Raw genomic sequence first — 20539 nt, 5'->3', positions numbered from 1 at the left:
CTCTTTTTTATTCTTCTTGCCAAAGTGAACAACTTCACATTTTCCTACATTATACTCCATCTGCCAGATTTTTGCCCACTCACTCAACTTATCTATTAGAAACATAGAAAATAGGAGTAGGTCATTCAACCCTTCGAGCCTGCTCCGCCTTTCAATATGATCATATTGATTCAATATCTCAACGCCGTACTCCCGCTCTCTCCCCATACCCCTTGATGCCTTTAGAATCCAGAAATCTATTTCCTTATATATATTCAGTGACTGGGGCCTCCACAGCCCCTGTGGTCGAGAATTCCACAGGTTCACCACTCTGAGTGAAGAAGTTTCTCCTCATCTCAGTTCAAAATGGTTTACCCCGTATCCTGAGACTGTGACCCCTTGTTCTAGACCCTCCAGCCAGAGGAAACATCATCCCTGCATCCAGTCTGTCCATCCCTGTCAGAATTTTATACGTTTCAATGAAATCTCCTCTCATTCTTCTAAACTCCAGTGAATACAGGCCTAGTCGGCTCAATCTCTCCTCATACGACAATCCTGCCATCCCAGGAATCAGTCTGGTGAACCTTCGTTGCACTCCCTCTACGGTAAGTATATCCTTTCTTAGGTAGGGAGACCAAAACTGCACACAATACTCCAGGTGTGGTCTCACCAAGGCCCTGTACAGTTGCAGTAAGACATCCTTGCTCCTGTACTCAAGTCCTCTCACAATGAAGGCCAACATACCATTTACCACATTAACTGCTTGCTGCACCTGCATGCTTGCTTTCAGTGACTGGTGTACAAGGGCACCCAGGTCCCTTTGTACATCAACATTTCCCAATCTATCACCATTTAAATAATACTCTGCCATTCTGTTTTTCCTACCAAAGTGGATAACTTGACACTTATCCACGTTATACTGCATCTGCCATGTATTTGCCTACTCACTCAACCTGTCTAAATCACCTTGAAGCCTCTTAACACCCTCCTCATCGCTCACATTTCTACCAAGTTTCACGTTGTCAGCAAACTTGGAAATATTACATTTGGTTCCCTCATCCAAATCATTAATATATGTTATGAATAGCTGGGACCCAAGCACTGATCCCTGCGGTACCCCACTAGTCACCGCCTGCCACTCCAAAAAAGACCCATTTATATCCATCCACAAACTCATGTCTTCTTCACAACATACTTTCCTACCTATCTTTGTGTTATCTGCTAATTTAGCTATCATGCCTTCGCTCCCTTCAGCTAAAGTTGAGGCCCCAGTACAGACCCCTGCAGGACTCCACTAGTCACATCCTGCCACTCAGACAGACTTATTTATGCATACTCTGCTTTCTGCCAGCCAGCCAATCTTCTATCCACGCTAATATGTTACCCGCTACACCATTAGCTTTTATTTTTCGTAATAACCTTTGATGTGGCACCTTATGAAATGGCTTCTGGAAATCCAAGTACAGCACGTCTACAGGCTCCCCTTTATCCACAGCACATGTTACTCCTTCAGAGAACTCAATAAATTGGTTAAACATGATTTCCTTTTCACAAAACCATGCTGACTCTTTCTGATTACCTTGAGTTTTTCTAAATGTCCAGCTACAATCTCCTTAATGATTGATTCTAACACCTTCCCCACAACAGACATCAAGCTAACTGACTTACAGTTTTCTGCTTCCCTTCCTTCTTGAATAGAGGGGTTATATTTGCTACTTTCCAGTCTGATGGAACCTTTCCAGGTTCCTCCCTCCCTTCCACCTCCTGATTTACTGCTATTATTAGAATGTTTTTCACGTCCTCTATAGTGAAGGCAGAAGCAAAATATTTGTTCATTTCATCTGCCATTTCCTTATTATCTATTAACTCCCCATTCTCACTCTCTGGAGGACCAACAGTCACTTTAGCTACTCTTTTCCTGTTTAAATACCTGTAGAAACTCTTGCTATCTGTTTTTACATTTACAAGGGACATGATTTTTGACAGATCTGGCCAAATAGAGCAGGGGATGCCTGAAAATAACGATGATAAAAATCCATTACAGTACACTTAACTTTCCTCAAACACTACAATATATCAAGTTCCTCACTGAATTGAAGTTCAAAAGATTTTACACTGGCTGGCATGTTATTTTAGAATTTTAATTACTCCTCCATTTACTCCCCTCCTGCACAGATCGGATTAATATTGGAGAATGGTGACACATGCACTATTCCTCCATGTAGGGTTCTTCATATCTGAGCTGAGGTATTGAATGTCATCATGCTATTAGGTTGTGGGAGACATCATAAACAAACCAAACATTTCCTCCACCTGACCAAACTACCTATGCATTTTTCAGCAGGATGTTGCCCTAGGAACCAGAGTTCAATTATATTGCCACTGTTATTGTCCCAGTCGAGATATCCGATTTTATTAATCCGCAAGTTTATAATCCTGTGGATTTAGCAACCATCTTTTCCTCACCACATGCATGCACTTCTCAGCAAGACATGCAGGCTAGAGAGCACCTGGCTGATTCTTTCTCCCACACCCTCATCACTTCCTAGCCCAGGGACACTGATGCCAATTACATTGTTAGCCAACACAACAGGCCAGGGATTGAGCTCCATATGGCACCAATACCATAACAGGCAGTTTATTTATCTACTGAGCCATTTATAGGCTGCATATTAACACTGCGTTAAATGAGTTAGGATTACCTGCGTTGTAGAATGTGTTCAAGATTAAGATTTGGAAGTAGTCGTTAAAGGAAGAACTGAACCCAGTGATGAAGTCAGGCTGTAAATGAGCAGTTTAAGTCTACACTGCATCAAACTCTGGAATTCCCTCCCTCCACTTCCTTAAAACATACCTGTTTGACCACACTTTTAGTCATCAGTCTTAATATCGCCTTCTTAAACTCAGTGTCAATTTTTGTCTGGTTACATTTCCAAGAAGCGTATTTGGATATTTTACTATTTTAAAGACACTGTATAAATGCAAGATGTTGTGTTTAGAATCGGTTAGACAAAAGTCTGATTCTGTATAAGAACTTGGTCTGAAATTTCACATCATTGGACAGTGCTGACTGTTGCCATATAATCCGTCAACTTTATGGCCTGGAGTTTCTGCTCAGCTGTGCTGGATTTTTTCCCAGCACAATTCACCAAAATCAGCCAAATCAGCGCAAAAGATTGAGATATTTCAAGTACGAATTAAATCCATTGCAAATCACGTTTCCAAGAACTTTTGGTCTGGTTTTTTTAAAAAATGTAGCAGAATTAGCTCAACTGGCCCCACAAATTAAATTAATCACCATGGCAAGTTTCCACTAATTGCACCCACTCGCAACCCTTAAAATTAAGCTGAATTTTTTTTAGCTGTAATGACACTAAATAAAGCTGCTTTTAAAAATTAAATGTTTACTCAAACTGTACACCAATGAATCTTAAAAACTATACAGAGCTATTTGCTATGTTATTTTCAATTATTTAAAATCGGGTTTCTCAGGCATTAGACCATACATGGATTTTTAAAAATCTTACTTTCTGTGACACACCCATTTTCTGCTGGATTAATAGGACTACATCAGGTGTAAAATGGGTACTGCCCTTCACTCCATCTCATCTCAATTATTTCCTTGAAAAACAAGAAAAGCATCAGGTGAAGTACCAACACCTTAGAATAGCACTCTTCTCAGCATCATTGAAGTTGGGAAAAAGCAGCAAGAGGGTTATAGCCTATCTTTCAAACTGCAGCCATTTGAGTTCAATTCATTTCTAGAATTTAAGAGTGATCATATTATGCCACCACTGTTTCCCTTTCCCAAGGAATTTCCTGGTTTAGGCCAAAGCTAGATAGTACTCCTTCAAAGAGTGTCATGTATTTATAGGAGAGCTTATGTTGGAAAAGGAATTATATGCCACACAGATCAGTCATTACATGAGCAAGAGCAAATTTAAGCTCCATTTTTCACTAAAACACAAGGCATATATATATACACAAGGTTACTATAGATGACACACAAGTAGAGTTAAGTGAGCAGTTTTGCAAGCCACTTGTACCAGTTCCACCCTTAGATTAAAGCAAATTTTAAATGAAAGTTTCGAGGTTTAGATGCTGGAACACACCGAAATGTTGAACTCCCCAACATTAGACCAGATTTTTTTATGCCATACTCAGTATCAAAAGCATTCACACAAATAGAGGAGACCAAACACTGCCATCAGCCCTCATTCCAAAAGAGAACAGATAAACATGAAAAGACACTCTTCTATATAAACAGAAAACAGTGCTTGCTAAAAATTATATTTTCAACTTAAAATTAGACTTATGTTGCAATACTATTTTTATATTTATTTTTGGATTATGCTGTAAAAAATCATTTGTATTTACAAATACTCTGCTGTTCAATTTCTTTTAAAATTTGATAAAAACATCATACTCGTGGAATGATCTGTTTTCTAGCCTACAAAGGTAGGCAACGCCCAAGCCTTTGGTCAAAGTACCTCTTTAACCAACCACAAGGAGACAACAGTGTTAACATCTTCAGATCTCAAGATAATTACCATTCAGTAAGGCCAGTCAACTCTAAATTCATTCATCCAGAAAGATCCTAGATTTCCCCATTTCAGCATCTGATCTAATTGCTCCTTTTGCTCTTTGTATGAAGAATTGCTTGATCAATTTTCCCTCCATACAAGGAGCATCTCAGGAACTCATTATGGGGTAAATTGCAGAGCAAACTTGTGCCATTCCACTCTAATGGGTAATGAGGTACACAGGGCAACTCAAATATTTTACTGTGATCTGCACTTAATGCTAACAGGAAATGAACATCTAACTTCCCCATCACTTAAGTCTACATTGAGGTAAATTCACTTGGGTGTTCAGGAAAATCAAGCTTCAAAATGAAAGCAGAATGTTTGACTCTGGTGAATGATTATCTTGAACTACTACAAAATAGAGCTGAAGTATGTAGCACAAGAGTGTGTAAAAATATTAAATAGTGCAGAGAAGTTTAAAATAGTATCAAAAAGAACTTATTTGATCAAAGTGGGAAAGGTTTGGAGTAATTTGCTGGGTGGAGTAGGGGAGATAAAAGCTTTGGGGACAGTCAGAATACCGCTGGATGCTATAATGGCAAGAGTGAGGGTACCAGAGGGTTGGGTTTCAATGGGATTAGAGGGATGGGCTTTGAAAGGCCGCTTCAAAATTGTTAAAATGCATGGCTGAAATCAAATTGTGCTTTATATGAAACTGAAAAAGCTCCTATGATCTGTCCCACTTTATTAATTAATTCAACTATTCAGTACATGGAGAAGAATGACGTGGAGATGTTCAAGTAAACTCATCACATTTAAGAAAAGTCATGCCACACACACAAATAGTTTATGTTCTGTTGGCAATTAAAATCTGCCTGAAATTCATTACAACAAAGTTGGAACTTCCCAACTTCCCACCAGTTAACAAACAGCAGGTTTAAAACAAACTGACAAAGAAGGAACCGACACTATACCAGACGTCAAATCAAATAACGATATGCACAAAACTGAATTATACAATAAGAAAAATCTTATGTTAAAATTCACAGTAAATACTTTAAAAAGAGTAGCTATCAATATTCCTTTTTATGTAACTGAAAAGGTGGTAGAGGCGGGAACCCTCACAACATTTAAGAAGTATTTAGATGAACACTTGAACCGCTGTAGCGAACAGGGCTACGGGCCAAGTGCTGGAAAATGGGATTAGAGTAGAAAGGAGATTGATGACCAGCACGGACACAATGGGCCAAAGGGCCTCTTTCCATGCTGTAAAACTCTATGACTCCATGTAACCATAGTATCCATTTGGGGGTGTGGGGGAAGCAAATGTCAGAACATGAAAACACAAAACACTCTCCCTCAAAGAACACACACACACACATTCGTTTGAAGTGGATAAGGAGTCAACCTGCATCAAGCAATACAACCAGAATAACTACGAAGTCTCTCCATAAATCGACTGTGCTCCCTTTTCATTTTCGCAAGGTGACTGTGGATCAAGAAACCTGTACAATCTCGTCATTTTCTTCTCACTTTGTATACATTTCACTTTTTATTTGTTTTAAATTAATTTTTTAAACCCATGTGAGTGCACACACAGGTGGTTTGAAATAGCGTGTGTAGGGTATATATTTGATTGTTTCCGAATCTTCGGGGATGTTCAGCCTTTGGTTTGACCCAGTGTTCAAAATCATTTCAAAAAGACTAAATTCATTGTGGTTAATCCTCATCATCAACATCATCATCAATTGCTCGCCGCCGCCTTTTAATCAGTCTGTGGGTGACTTTGGAGTCAGACCCCTCAGAGTCAGCATCGGGGTCTTCCATCGCCTCCACTTCAACGGTTTCCTCATCTGAAAGTCCACATTCAAGACCATTAAAACCATGGAATCAACAGATTCCTGTCCATGTGCAAAACACGCCCCAGCTGCTACCCATACTGTTTTAATAGCTGGCTGCTGTAGGCTTTCCAATTCTGTGCCCTTCTATGGAAACGGAGCACAACTTGGTTTATTATTGTGACCTCATGCCCTCCCATTGTGATAAAAAATCATAGGGTCCCCCTTGTCCTCACTTTTCACCCCATCAGCCTCCGCATTCAAAGGATCATCCTCCGCCATTTCCACCAACTCCAGCATGATGCCACCACCAAACATATCTTCCCTTCACCCCCCGTCGGCATTCCGCAGGGACCGTTCCCTCTGGGACACCCTGGTCTGCTTCTCCATCACCCCCAACACCTCAACCCCCTCCCGTGGCACCTTCCCATGCAATCGCAGAAGGGGCAACATCTGCCCCTTTACCTCCTCTCTCCTCACTGTCCAAGGGCCCAAACACTCCTTTCAGGTGAAGCAGCATTTCACTTGCACCTCCTTCAATTTGGTCTACTGCATTCGTTGCTCCCAATGCGGTTTCCTCTACATTGGAGACACCGAGCTGGGTAACCGCTTTGCAGAACACCTTTGGTCTGTCTGCAAGCATTACCCAGACCTCCCTGTCGCTTGCCATTTCAACATACCACCCTGCTCTCATGTCATGTCTGTCCTTGGCTTGCTGCAATGTTCTAGTGAAGTTCAACGCAAACTGGAGGAACAGCACCTCCTCTTCTGATTAGGCATTTTACAGCCTTCCGGACTTAACATTGAGTTCAACAACTTCAGACCATGAACTCTCTCCTCCATCCTCATCCCTTTTTGATCCCCTTTTTAAAAATATTTATTTTTCCATTTTTATATATATATTTTTCCCCACCTATTTTTATTATTATTTTTAAAAATTTATTTCTATTTTTAGTCATTGTTTTATCCCCACCTTTTAGCCTACTTCGATCGTTTTTTCCCACACTGTCCCCTCCCCCATTAGGGCCATCTGTCACTTGCTCATCCTGCTTTCTACTCTTAACGTCACCATTAGTACCTCCTTTAGCCAGTATCACCACCATCAACACCCCTTGACCTTTTGTTTATGACATCTTTTGCAATCTCTCCTTTGCCTCCACTTATCACTGGCCTTCTATCCAGCTTCCCCTGTCCCACCCCCGTCCCACCCCCCCTTAAACAGTATATATTTCACCATATTTTTACTTCTCTTTAGTTCTGAGGAAGAGTCATACAGACTCGAAATGTTAACTTTTGTCTTTCTCTCCAAAGATGCTGTCAGACCTGCTAAGGTTTTCCAGCACTTTTTGTTTCAGATTTCCAGCATCCGCAGTAATTTGCCTTTATATGATTGTGATGAAAAATCATGCAGCTACAATTCACATTGCCCTCTAACAGAGGATCTACAAACAGAATGCTCCAATTTTAGGCTTTGAGTAATATAGGCATTATGGGGAGGTGGTGGAAAGAAGGATTGCATTTGCAGAGTCAAAAATGTGCACGAATTCTGGTGCAATACTGATATTTGTCAAGAGATCTTTATCTACAAGAGAAGATGAGTCTAAGAGAGAAAAAAACTACTGCATCTTAAAAAGGTTTTTCAAGAAAAACAGAATCTTACCCCTGTCATCCATTTCGTCATCGCTATCGAGCAGGCGACTCCGCTTTAGCAGATGTTTGGGTTTGGTCTTCTCACCATAACTGTAACAGTGAAATATAACCTGGTTTTAATTCACACAGGACCAGCACAGCTCATCATCAAAGTTACTGAGCAAAGCTACCGATCACTGAAAGGTCCCTTTCACAAACACTTTAAAGTTTAGGGCACTGCAACAGCGTGACATGTTCGGCTTGCAGTGTCACAGTGCTAGGACATGTATTCACACAGCAATATGTACAGTTTAAGATCTCAATGATACGGTCATGGAGCACTTTTCATGGCCTCAGAACGTCCCAATGCACATTATAGTCAATAAAGTACTTCCGAAAGTCTAGTCACTGTTGCAATGTAGGGAGAGGAAGGGAACATTCTAAGTGGAGGTGATGTGGATACATCCCTACATCTAACACGGAGTATAATTACAGTGGCGCAATCTCAACTATCCCTTTCAAGGTGTAGAGACTGTGTATCGGTCTGCTCCGCAAACCAAAGAGCTGGAGAAGCAGCAAATATTCATTTCATAATTTGTCTACAGTGAGATACCAAAATATTCCTCTACCTTTTATTGAACAAAAAGGTTTAATTTACACTTGTGTCTCTTTCTCAGCCACTCCACCCCATTTCACTGATTGAGGTATAGTTTTTTTGTCCTAATAGAGGTCAGTCTATTACACTTGAGGTCAGTAGTAAGCACTCCTACATCAGGTACAGCATCGATAAGATACAAGGTGAAACTTCCTTTACTATGCTTCACTAACATGCCTTAACCTCCAATCACTGAAGAACACCCCTTGCTGTGCCAGTGTGACATTTCCCACACCAAACATGTTTTGTGGTCTCAGTGAGATTGCCAATCAGTTTTATGCTGTGGATTGAAACCAACCAGCAACTGTTAAAAACCTTCACAAATGCAGTCCACTTAGAATTCTTCAAACCAGCCAAGAGAAAATGTTTTTCCATCGGACAGAGACGAAAGCAGCCCAGTGCACCATCCATTCTTCTGTGCAGGTAGTGCTCTGCTTGTAATCAACTAGTAAGAACATCCGAAATAGACTGTTTATTCTATCACTTCCTCCTCTCTCCTCAGCAGTCTATAGAAGGGAGCCTCGCCATTCCATGACACATCACTGGCAGTGTACCACCAGGTTCAGTGTACTACAGCTTACAAGCCAAAGGATATTGTTCATCACTTGCCTTTTGGTGTCACTGTCTGATCCAGAGGTGGACTCATGAGCTCGCCTGGTTCTCTCTTCAGATTCATCATCGCCACCTGTAAAATATAAAAAGGTGCAAATGTCAGGAGGTGTACAGACCAGGCAAGAGAAAACATTTCAAAAATTCTCTCCCTGCTACTTTAGATTGTTTTTAACTTGTGTGACCCTCACTTCATAACTACAACTTAATGGTCTTAGAATTGCCTACCAGGGGAAGGATGAGGGAAACATCTTACTCAGTAGCTCCCCGAGACAGGGCCAGTTGTTTGAAAACTGTGGGCGCGCATCTACCATTCAACACACAATAGGTTGGAGCATCATCACAGTTACCAACTTTCAAAGGATGAATAAACCTGCAGCAAGCCAAGAATTAAAACACAAAACCAGAACTTTCAGTTGCAAAGCAACTCAAAATTATTTTGATACCTTTAGTAGGGGTAGCATTCTTCTCCCTGGCCATCACCAGAGTTCGTAAGGCCTCAGACCTCTGGTCCGCACTAACATCTTCATCTCGTTCCACTGCCTCTCCTCCACCATCCTGCAGGGCAATAACTGAAGCAATCTTGCGCAACTGCTGAAAATTCAGGTTAGCAGAAATACGCCAGAAAGATTCCTAAAATAAATACAAAGGAACATCACATATAGAAATAATTGTAGGTAAGACCAGATAACCTAATTTCAGTAATGTTGGCAAGGAATAAATATTGGCCCCATGACACCAGGGGAGAACTCCCCTGCTCTTCTACAAAATACTGGCCATGAGATCTTTTATGTCCGCCAGAGAGGGCAGACGGGGCCTCAGTTTAACAAATCATCTGAAAGACGGCACCTCCAATAGTGGAGCACTCCCTCAGTACTGCACTGGGTGTCACAGCCCCAGTTGTACTCAAGACTCTGGAGTGGGAATTGAACCAACCACTTTGAATCAGAGGCAAGAATGCGACCCACTGAGCCTCAGCCGACAGTTAAAAACTAAAATCTCCCAATTCTGAAGTTTGTAATGGATCATTAACGTATGCTTCCCAAAATATCATGTAAGTAACAGTACAACAGTTTCAATAGGTGACCTAGTGTAATAGGAAGGAATGAAATTTACATCACAGAGATACATGGCCTTTGATGCATAAAAACAGGCTTATAGCAGGAGCATATGACCTGGTGGTGACCATTATAGTCTGACAGACATCAGCACCCAGATGAGTACATTGAGCTGCAGTGCTTTAAGTGCTAATTGCAAATACTGTTAATGTTTAAACCATAGTGCTGGCAATATGAGCAACATCTATTAAAACACATGTTGTTGCAATCACAGGAAGAATGCAAAAAAATCTATTGTTTACATACCTATTATTAACACATTCTGCTTTCTTACCTTAATGCCACTATCAGCACCTCCTTTAGCCCTTACCACTACCATTAACACTCCCTTTGTCTTTTTATCCATGACATCTTGTCAATCTCTCCTTTGCCTCCACCTATCACTGACCTTCTATCCAGCTTCACCCGTTCCACCCCCACTTAAACAGTATATATTTCACCACATTTCTACTTCTCTTTAGCTCTGAAGGGTCATACAGACTCGAAACGTTAACTATTTCTCACTCCACAGATGCTGTCAAACCTGCTGAGCTTTTCCAGCATTTTCTGTTTTTATTTCAGATTTCCAGCATCTGCAGTATTTTGCTTTTATCTTATAGTTTACAGTCTGTTTTAGTCTAATTTTTATCTAGACTATTATTTAGTTAGCATTCACATGCCCTTGCACTTCACTTAGTTTACCTGTTCATCAGCAGGAGGTCGAATTCCAACTTTCTTCAGAAGTTTCTGGAACACTTCATGCTCCATAGCATCTTCATTGTCTTCAGACAAAGGGACAAGCGGGACTGCAATCGAGGTCCCTGCATAGAAATCAGTTTTACAGAATACTGAAACATGGAAGCTCTGCAGCCAAAGCCAGAAACTTTCACACTTTACTGAAAAAAAGTCTTTCTGCTTATGTTATTCTGAAACTTGCTACCAATAGCACATAAAGACCTACAACTCCTTCAGATTTTCCTACCCAGCATGAAACATTCACTCAGAAACTCAGCTGGGTTACTCTGCATGCGTGTGGCAGATACATCAGAAGTGTTCTTAAAATTAAGTTCCAGTTTGATTGATGCTCCAGCATAGGACATCAGCAATAGTGTGCATGAATCAACATGATAAAAGTACAGTGTCTTTAGATCAGGAATTGTAATAAAGTACTAACCATCGTCTTCTCGCTTGTCTGCTGTTCTGTTGAGGCAGTTCTGCAGCCACAGAAGAGGGCCTGACAGACCTGTAATCAGAAAATGAAATTAATTTTTTTAATCCATTGTACTCAAGTGCCACATGTTGCTTGGACCTGTCCAGGCTTTTGTTCCAGATTAAAACCCAAGTTTTAGAAGAGTCTCCACAACCCTTTCAATGAGTAATGAGAGAAAGAAAAGAAGCAACAAGATTGAGGAGACAAAGAGTTAAGAATTGTCGGAAATAAATATTGGTATCAAAATAAGTCACTGCTATTTAAATTCTCCTCCACTTCCATAAATAGAAAAGTATCCAGATTTTGCAATGGTAATGACAGGGTTTCTTACATTACAACAGTGGCTACAACACTGGCATCTACCCTACAATGTGGAAAATTGCCCAGCTACATCCTGTCCACAAAAAGCATGAAAGATCCAACCCGGCCAATTACCATCCCATCAGTTTACTCTCGATCAACAGTGAAGTGATGGAAGGTGTTGTCGACTGTGCTATCAAGCAGCATGTGCTTAGCAATAACCTGCTCACTGACGTTCACTCAACTCCTGACCTCATTACAGCCTTGGTCCAAACGTGGACAAAAGAGCTGAACTCCCGAGGTGAGGTGGGAGTGACTGCCCTTGACATCAAGGCAGCATTTGACCGAATGTGGCATCAAGAAGCCCTAGCAAAACTGGAGTCAATGGGAATCAGGGGGAAAACTCTCCACTGATTGGAGTCATTCCTAGCACAAAGGAAGTTGGCTGTGGTTGTTGGAGGTCAATCATCTCAGTCCCAGGACATCACTGCAGGAGTTCCTCAGGGTAGTGTCCTAGGCCCAACCATCTTCAGCTGCTTCATCAATGATCTTCCGTCCATCATAAGGTCTGAAGTGGGGATGTTTGCTGATGACTGCACAATGTTCAATACCATTCACAACTCCTCAGGTACTGAAGCAGTTCATGTTCAAGTGCAGCAAGATCTGGACAACATTCAGGCTTGGGCTGATAAGTAGCAAGTAACATTTGTGCCACACAAGTGCCAGGCAATGACCATCTCCATCAAGAAAGAATCTCACCATCATCCCTTGACATTCAATGGCATTACCATCACTGAATCCCCCACCATTAACATCCTGGGGAGTTACCATTGACCAGAAACTGAACTGGACTAGCCATACAAATACTGTGGCTACAAGAGCAGGTCAGAGGCTGGGAATTCTGCAGAGAGTAACTTACGTCCTGACTCCCCAAAGCCTGTCCACCATCTACAAGGCACAAGTCAGGAGTGTGATGGAATACTCTCCACTTGCCTGGATGAATGCAGCTCCAACAACACTCAAGAAGCTCAACACAATCCAGGAAAAAGCAGCCCACTTGATTGGCGCCCCATCCACCATTTAAACTTTCACTCCCTCCACCACCAATGCACAGTGGCAGCAGTATGTACTATCTACAAGATACACTGCAGCGACTCACCAAGGCTCCTTCAACAGCACTTTCCAAACTCGTGACTAGAAGGACAAGGGCAGCAGATAGATGGGAACACCACCACCTGGAAATTCCCCTCCAAGCAACTCACAATCCTGACGTGGAAATATATCGGCCGTTCCTTCACTGTCGCTGGGTCAAAATCCTGGAACTCCCTCCCTAACAGCACTGTGGGTGTACCTACACCACAGGAACTGCAGCGGTTCAAGGCGACGGCTCATCACCACCTTCTCAAGGGCAAGGGATGAGCAATAAATGCTGATCTAGCCAGTGAATAAATGAAAAACACTTCATTACAGACCCTCCACCCCTGCCTGTCCCTCTGTCCCCATCCCATCGTCCAATCCCAGCCCCGGTCGTGTATTCATCATACCCCCTGACCTTCCCCTCTCCTATGCTGAACGTTCAGTGCTCAGCAAAGGACTTAGTTTCATACCCTTGCGCCCTCATCTCAATGAATTTCGGGCTCGGCGCAATGCTGAACTCTTCTTCCGCTGCCTTCGTCTCCGTGCTCACTTCTTTGGGCAGGAGTCCTCTCCCCGTTCAACGGATCCTTTTACCCACCTCCAATATTCTCCCTCCACCTGGACCCCTCCTTCTGGATTCTTAACTTCTCTTGATCTTTTCATTGAGAACTGTCGGCGTGACATTAGTCGTCTCAATTTCTCTGCTCCTCTCACCCACTCTAACCTGTCTCTCTCTGAACTTGCTGCACTCCGTTCTCTCAGGTCCAACCCTGACATTGTCATCAAACCTGCTGACAAGGGTGGTGCTGTTGTTGTCTGGCGCACTGACCTCTACCTCGCAGAGGCTGAGCGTCAACTCGCAGACACTTCCTCCTACCTCCCCCTGGACCATGACCCCACCACTGAACATCAAGCCATTGTTTCCAGGACTGTTACTGACCTCATCTCCTCTGGAGATCTTCCTTCCACAGCTTCCAACTTCATAGTCTCCCAACCTCGGACGGCCCGCTTCTACCTCCTACCCAAAATCCACAAACAGGACTGTCCCGGCAGACCGATCGTGTCAGCCTGTTCCTGCCCCACGGAACTCATTTCTTGCTATCTTGACTCCATTCTCTCTCCCCTTGTCCAGTCTCTTCCCACCTACATCTGTGATTCCTCTGACACCCTACATCTTATCAACAATTTCCAGTTCCCTGGCCCCAACTGCCTCCTCTTCACCGTTCACTACTCTCCTCCGTCTGGCTGAACTTGTTCTCACACTGAACAATTTCTCCTTAAACTCCTCTCACTTCCTCCAAATAAAAGGTGTGGCTATGAGTACCCACATGGGCCCCAGTTATGCCTGTCTCTTTATGGGGTATGTGAAACATTCCTTGTTCCAGTCCTACTCCGGCCCCCTCCCACAACTCTTTCTCCGGTACATCGATGATTGCTTCGGTGCTGCTTCATGCTCTCATCTGGACCTGGAAAAATGTATTAAATTTGCTTCCAATTTCCTCCCTTCCATTATTTTCACATGGTCCATCTCTGAAACTTCCCTTCCCTCCCTTGACCTCTCTGTCTCAATTTCTGGTGATAGACTGTCCACCAATATTCATTACAAGCCCTACCGACTCCCACAGCTACCTCGACTGCAGCTCCTCACACCCCGCTTCCTGTAAGGACTCTATCCCATTCTCTCAGTTCCTTCACCCCCGTCGCATCTGTTCTGATGATGCCACTTTCAAAAACAGTTCCTCTGACGTGACATTAGTCACGTGACATTAGTCGTCTCAATTTCTCTGCTCCTCTCACCCATTCTAATCTGTCTCTCTCTGAACTTACTGCACTCCGTTCTCTCAGGTCCAACCCCAACATTGTCATCAAACCCGCTGACAAGGGTGGTGCTGTTATTGTCTGGCGCACTGACCTCTACCTCGTGGAGGCTGAACGTCAACTCGCAGACACTTCCTCCTACCTCTCCCTGGACCATGACCCCACCACTGAACATCAAGCCATTGTTTCCAGGACTGTCACTGACCTCATCTCCTCTGGAGATCTTCCTTCCACAGCTTCCAACCTCGGACGGCCCGCTTCTACCTCCCACCCAAAATCCACAAACAGGACTGTCCCAGTAGACCGATCGTGTCAGCCTGTTCCTGCCCCACGGAACTCATTTCTCGTTATCTTGACTCCATTCTCTCTCCCCTTGTCCAGTCCCTTCCCACCTACATCCGTGATTCTTCTGACACCTTACGTCACATCAACAATTTCCAGTTCCCTGGCCCCAACCGCTTCCTCTTCACCATGGACGTCCAATCCCTCTACACCTCCATCCCTCACCAGGATGGTCTGAGGGCCCTTAGCTTATTCCTCGAACAGAGGCCCGAACAATCCCCATCCACCACTACTCTCCTCCGTCTGGCTGAACTTGTTCTCACACTGAACAATTTCTCCTTTAACTCCTCTCACTTCCTCCAAATAAAAGGTGTGGCTATGGGTACCCGCATGGGCCCCAGCTATGCCTGTCTCTTTATGGGGTATGTGGAACATTCCTTGTTCCAGTCCTACTCCGGCCCCCTCCCACAACTCTTTCTCCGGTACATCGATGATTACTTCGGTGCTGCTTCATGCTCTCGTCGGGACCTGGAAAAATTTATTAATTTTGCTTCCAATCTCCACCCCTCCATCATTTTCACATGGTCCATCTCTTGACACTTCCCTTCCCTTCCTTGACCTCTCTGTCTCAATTTCTGGTGATAGACTGTCCACCAATATCCATTACAAGCCTACCGACTCCCACAGCTACCTCGTCTAAAGCTCCTCACACCCCGCTTCCTGTAAGGACTCCATCCCATTGTCTCAGTTCCTTCGCCTCCGTCGCATCTGTTCTGATGATGCTACCTTCAAAAACAGTTCCTCTGACATGTCCTCCTTCTTCCTTAACAGAGGTGTTCCACCCACGGTCGTTGACAGGGCCCTCAACTGTGTCCGGCCCATCTCCCGCACATCCGCCCTCGCGCCTTCTCCTCCTTCCCAGAAACATGATAGGGTCCCCCTTGTCCTCACTTATCACCCCACCAGCCTCCGCATTCAAAGGATCATCCTCCGCCATTTCTGCCAACTCCAGCATGATGCCACCACCAAACATATCTTCCTTTCACCCTCCCAGCGGCATTCCGTAGGGATCGTTCCCTCCGGGACATCCTGGTCCACTCCTCCATCACCCCCTACTCCTCAACCCCCACCTATGGCACCTCCCCATGCTCACGCAAAAGATGCAACACCTGCCCCTTCACTTCCTCTCTCCTCACCGTCCAAGGGCCCAAACACTCCTTTCAAGTGAAGCAGCATTTCACTTGCATTTCCCCTAACTTAGTCTACCGTATTTGTTGCTCCCAATGCGGTCTCCTCTACATTGGAGAGACCAAACGTAAACCGGGCGACCGCTTTGCAGAACACCTGAGTTCTGTCCGCAAGAAAGACCCAAACCTCCCTGTCGCTTGCCATTTTAACACTCCACCCTGCTCTCTTGCCCACATGTCTGTCCTTGGCTTGCTGCATTGTTCCAGTGAAGCCCAACGCAAACTGGAGGAACAGCACCTCATCTTCCGACTAGGCACTTTACAGCCTTCCAGGCTGAATATTGAATTCAACTTTAGATCTTGAACTCCCTCCTCCATCCCCACCCCCTTTCCGATTCTTCCCCCTCCCTTTTGTTTTTTCCAATATTTTGTATAGATTTTTCTTTTCCCACCTATTTCCATTATTTTTAAATCTATACCTGTAATGCCCTGTCAGTCTTTCCACCCCACCCCCACTAGAGCTGTACCTTGAGTGTCCTGCCATCCATTCTTAATTAGCACATTCTCTTAGATAATATCACCACCTTCAACACCTCTTTGTTCCTTTATCTGTGACATCTTTTGATTATCTGCTCCTATCACTGCTTGTTTGTCCTTACAACCAACCCACCACCCCCCCAACTTCTCTCCCCCCACACACCTTAAACCAGCTTATATTTCACCCCTCTCCTAATATTACTCAGTTCTGTTGAAGGGTCATGAGGACTCAAAACGTCAACTCTTTTCTTCTCCGCCGATGCTGCCAGACCTGCTGAGTTTTTCCAGGTAATTCTGTTTTTGTTTTGGATTTCCAGCATCCGCAGTAGTTTTTTGTTTTTAGTTCCCCTGACATGTCTTCCTTCTTCCTTAACCGAGATTTTCCACCCATGGTGGTTGACAGGGCCCTCAACCGTGTCCAGCCCATCTCCCGCGCATCCGCCCTCACACCTTCCTCTCCCTCCCAGAACCATGATAGGGTCCCCCTTGTCCTCACTTATCACCCCACCAGCCTCCGCATTCAAAGGATCATCCTCTGCCATTTCCGCCAACTCCAGCATGATGCCACCACCAAACACATCTTCCCTTCACCCCCCTGGCGGCATTCCGCAGGGATCGTTCCCTCCGGAATACCCTGGTCCACTCCTTCATCACCCCCTACACCTCCCACGGCACCTTGCCATGCAACCGCAGAAGGTGCAACACCTGCCCCTTTACTTCCCCTCTCCTCGCTGTCCAAGGGCCCAAACACTCACTTCAAGTGAAGCAGCATTTCACTTGCACCTCCCTCAATTTAGTACACTGCATTCGTTGATCCCAACGCGGTTTCCTCCACATTGGAGAGACCAAACGCAGACTGGGTGACCGCTTTGCAGAACACCTTCGGTCTGTCCACAAGCATGACCCAGACCACCCTGTCGCTTGCCATTTCAACACTCCACCCTGCTCTCATGCCCACATGTCCGTCCTTGGCTTGCTGCATTGTTCCAGTGAAGCTCAACGCAAACTGGAGGAACAGCATCTCATCTTCCGACTAGGCACTTTACAGCCTTCTGGACTAAATATTGAGTTCAACAATTTTAGATCATGAACTCTCTCCTCCATCCCCATCCCCTTTCCGATCCCCCCCTTTTTTCCAATAACTTATATAGATTTTTCTTTTCCCACCTATTTCCATTATTTTTAAATGTATTTCCATCCATTGTTTTATCTCTACCTTTTAGCCTATTTCGATCCCTTCACCCCACCCCAACCCCACTAGGGCTATCTGTACCTTGCTCGTCCTGCTTTCTACCCTTAATGTCACCTATTAGCACATTCCTTAGATAATATCACCAGCTTCAACACCTCTTTGTCCTTTTGTCTATGTCATCTTGGCAATCTCCACCTATCACTGGCCCTCTATCCAGCTCTACTTGTCCCACCCCCCCCTTAAACCAGCTTATATTTCACCTCTCTTCTATTTTTACTTAGTTCGAGTCATACAGACTCGAAACGTTAACTGTGCTCCTCTCCGCAGATGCTGCCAGACCTGCTAAGTTTTTCCAGGTATTTTTATTTTTGTTTCGGATTTCCAGCATCCACGGTTTTTTGCTTTTACACTTCAAAAGTACTTCATTGGTTGTAAAGTGGTTTGGCAGGTCTGAGGTTATGAAAGGCAGTACAGAAATGCAATTTTTTCTTTCCTTTCTCAGCTGACCTCAGGGCAGTAACGATAACTGGATCATCCTTCCAGCAATCAGCTAACTCAGCAGCAACAAGAACTGCACCTAGGACTTTCCACACTGAATCATTAGGAGAGCTCTCATTGTCAGCTGTTTCAACACACAATCCTCTGTAAAGATTACACCTCGAGGAGAAAATTATCCAGGTTCTGATGGGTTAACTGAATAATCTAATAAAACTAATCTCCTAGGATACATCACTCAGATACACTAAATCTGTTTGAGAGGATTCTAGGCCGCTACAATCCTGTTATCACAAGTATCATCTACGATTACATAGATATACTACAATTAAGCACTGGAAAAATCCTCACCCCAGCGTTCAGTTGTGCAAAGTCCAATTCTTTAGGTGAATTTCATATAAAGGTGAGGGATATCAGTGCTGTAGAGTGGAACACTTTACTGTTTCAGGCACCCAGTGTCAGTAGCATGGCTTGATGCAGATTAAAACTCTCGCTATTCTGTCCCAGCCTTAGAAGAGTGCTCCCTATTGCACCATGTAAAATTCACCATCTCACACACCCACCATCCTGTGGTTTGAGTTTGTGTCAATTAGGTGACATGCACCCATATACCCCAACTGGGACTGAGACTGCCCAAATACTAGAATCAAACCCAGGTCCCAAGGCTGAAAGGCCAGTGTGCAAATCCATTGCACAACAAAGTAACCCTTTCTTTCTCTTCTGCCCCCCTTTGACTACTCTTCCCCCTACCCCAAGATTTATTTATCAGATTAAATGAAGAAATAAAGCCACATTACTACAATTTGGCCCATCCAACATGAGGACAGTAGATAGTTTTGCAAAAAACCAACTGAAAGACTGAGTTTTAATTTTAAAATTCACCTTGTTGCTGAAGTTTGCAGCACAGACTCGGGATTGCTGGGTCAGGTTCACTCTCGCCCATCTTTTGTCCATCTTCTTTTGCCGCATATCTTGATCTGGATTTAATCATCAGCTCTCCCCTCTCATCCTCACTGCTGTCATCTTCATCAAGTTCATCCTCCACCTCAGACGACCCCTGAACAGCATCATAACCCAGATCATTTAGGAAGTCCTCCTCTTCCTCCTGAAATAACAATTTAGGGTTAGAGGATCTTACAACTTAGTTGCCTTTCAGAAATTTTTTCTCGGCAAACACAAAATGAACAAAATTTCTGTTTGCCCAGATAGATCAGTGTGCTCATTGTTAGTCTTTTTAAAAACCATTTTACATTTTAAGCTTAGGAAAGAGCATATTGAAAACAGAATAACTAAATTCTAAAGTTTAGAGGCACGAGCAGCAGGCCACAGAAATCACTGCAAATTCAAGTATTTTGACACCGACAATGTCCCCAAATGAAAAAAAAAGGAGCCAAAAAATTTCCCTACTAACATTTACTCAATACACCTGCAAGATTCTACAGAACAGAAGTTCATTGCTGGGGATTAAAGGATTGAAAATCAATCAAACCGACTTGACCTGCATTCCTTTGGTTATAAAAGAACATGAAACCGGTTCAATTCTGTAGATATAGAAAAACTATTTCCTCTGGTGGGGAATCAAGAATGAGGGGTCAGGATCTTAAAACTGAAACCAAGCCATTCAGGGGTGATAACAGAAAGCATTTTTTCACACAAAGGGGAGTGGAAATCTGGAACTTTCGCCTCCAAAAAGCTGTTGAGGCTGGGGGTCAATTGGACCTTTCAAAACTGAGGTCAACAGATTTTTATTGGGCAAGGGGATCAAGGGAAATGGAGCCAAGGTGGGAAAATGGAGTTGAGGTACAGATCAGCCATGATCTAACTGAATGACAGAGCAGATCCGAGAGGTTGAATGGTTGACTTCTGTTCCTAAGGACCATTTTATCTTATTTTTTGGCAATTCTGCAAGTGGAACCATTCCATTAACATTTAGTCATAACTTCAGCTGATTTCATGAGTAAAAAAATTTAAAAGCAGCTGCCTCATAAATTCTTCCCTCAGTTACAGTTAAAGGCATAGACTGGAGGCATTTCTTCACCAGGAGAATC

General features: G+C 43.6%; 1 protein-coding gene across 3 annotated transcripts in view; it reads right to left on the bottom strand.

Annotated features, from left to right (window-relative positions):
• Positions 1-6037: 6037 nt before the first annotated feature.
• Positions 6038-20539, bottom strand: part of timeless (timeless circadian clock) — a 72262-nt gene continuing 57760 nt past the window's right edge. For all 3 annotated transcript variants that reach the window (XM_078534723.1, XM_078534725.1, XM_078534724.1), the window contains exons 24-30: positions 19374-19596; positions 11508-11576; positions 11036-11154; positions 9683-9869; positions 9237-9312; positions 8004-8083; positions 6038-6358 (exon numbers count right to left, since the gene is read on the bottom strand). In XM_078534723.1, the coding sequence (XP_078390849.1) occupies positions 6225-6358; positions 8004-8083; positions 9237-9312; positions 9683-9869; positions 11036-11154; positions 11508-11576; positions 19374-19596 (888 nt within the window). In that variant the 3' untranslated portion in view covers positions 6038-6224. The remainder of the gene's footprint in view (positions 6359-8003; positions 8084-9236; positions 9313-9682; positions 9870-11035; positions 11155-11507; positions 11577-19373; positions 19597-20539) is intronic.

This window comes from Cetorhinus maximus, chromosome X (genome assembly GCF_964194155.1).
Source record: "Cetorhinus maximus chromosome X, sCetMax3.hap1.1, whole genome shotgun sequence".
NCBI lineage: Eukaryota > Metazoa > Chordata > Chondrichthyes > Lamniformes > Cetorhinidae > Cetorhinus > Cetorhinus maximus.
This window is presented reverse-complemented; position numbering and strand designations above follow the sequence as displayed.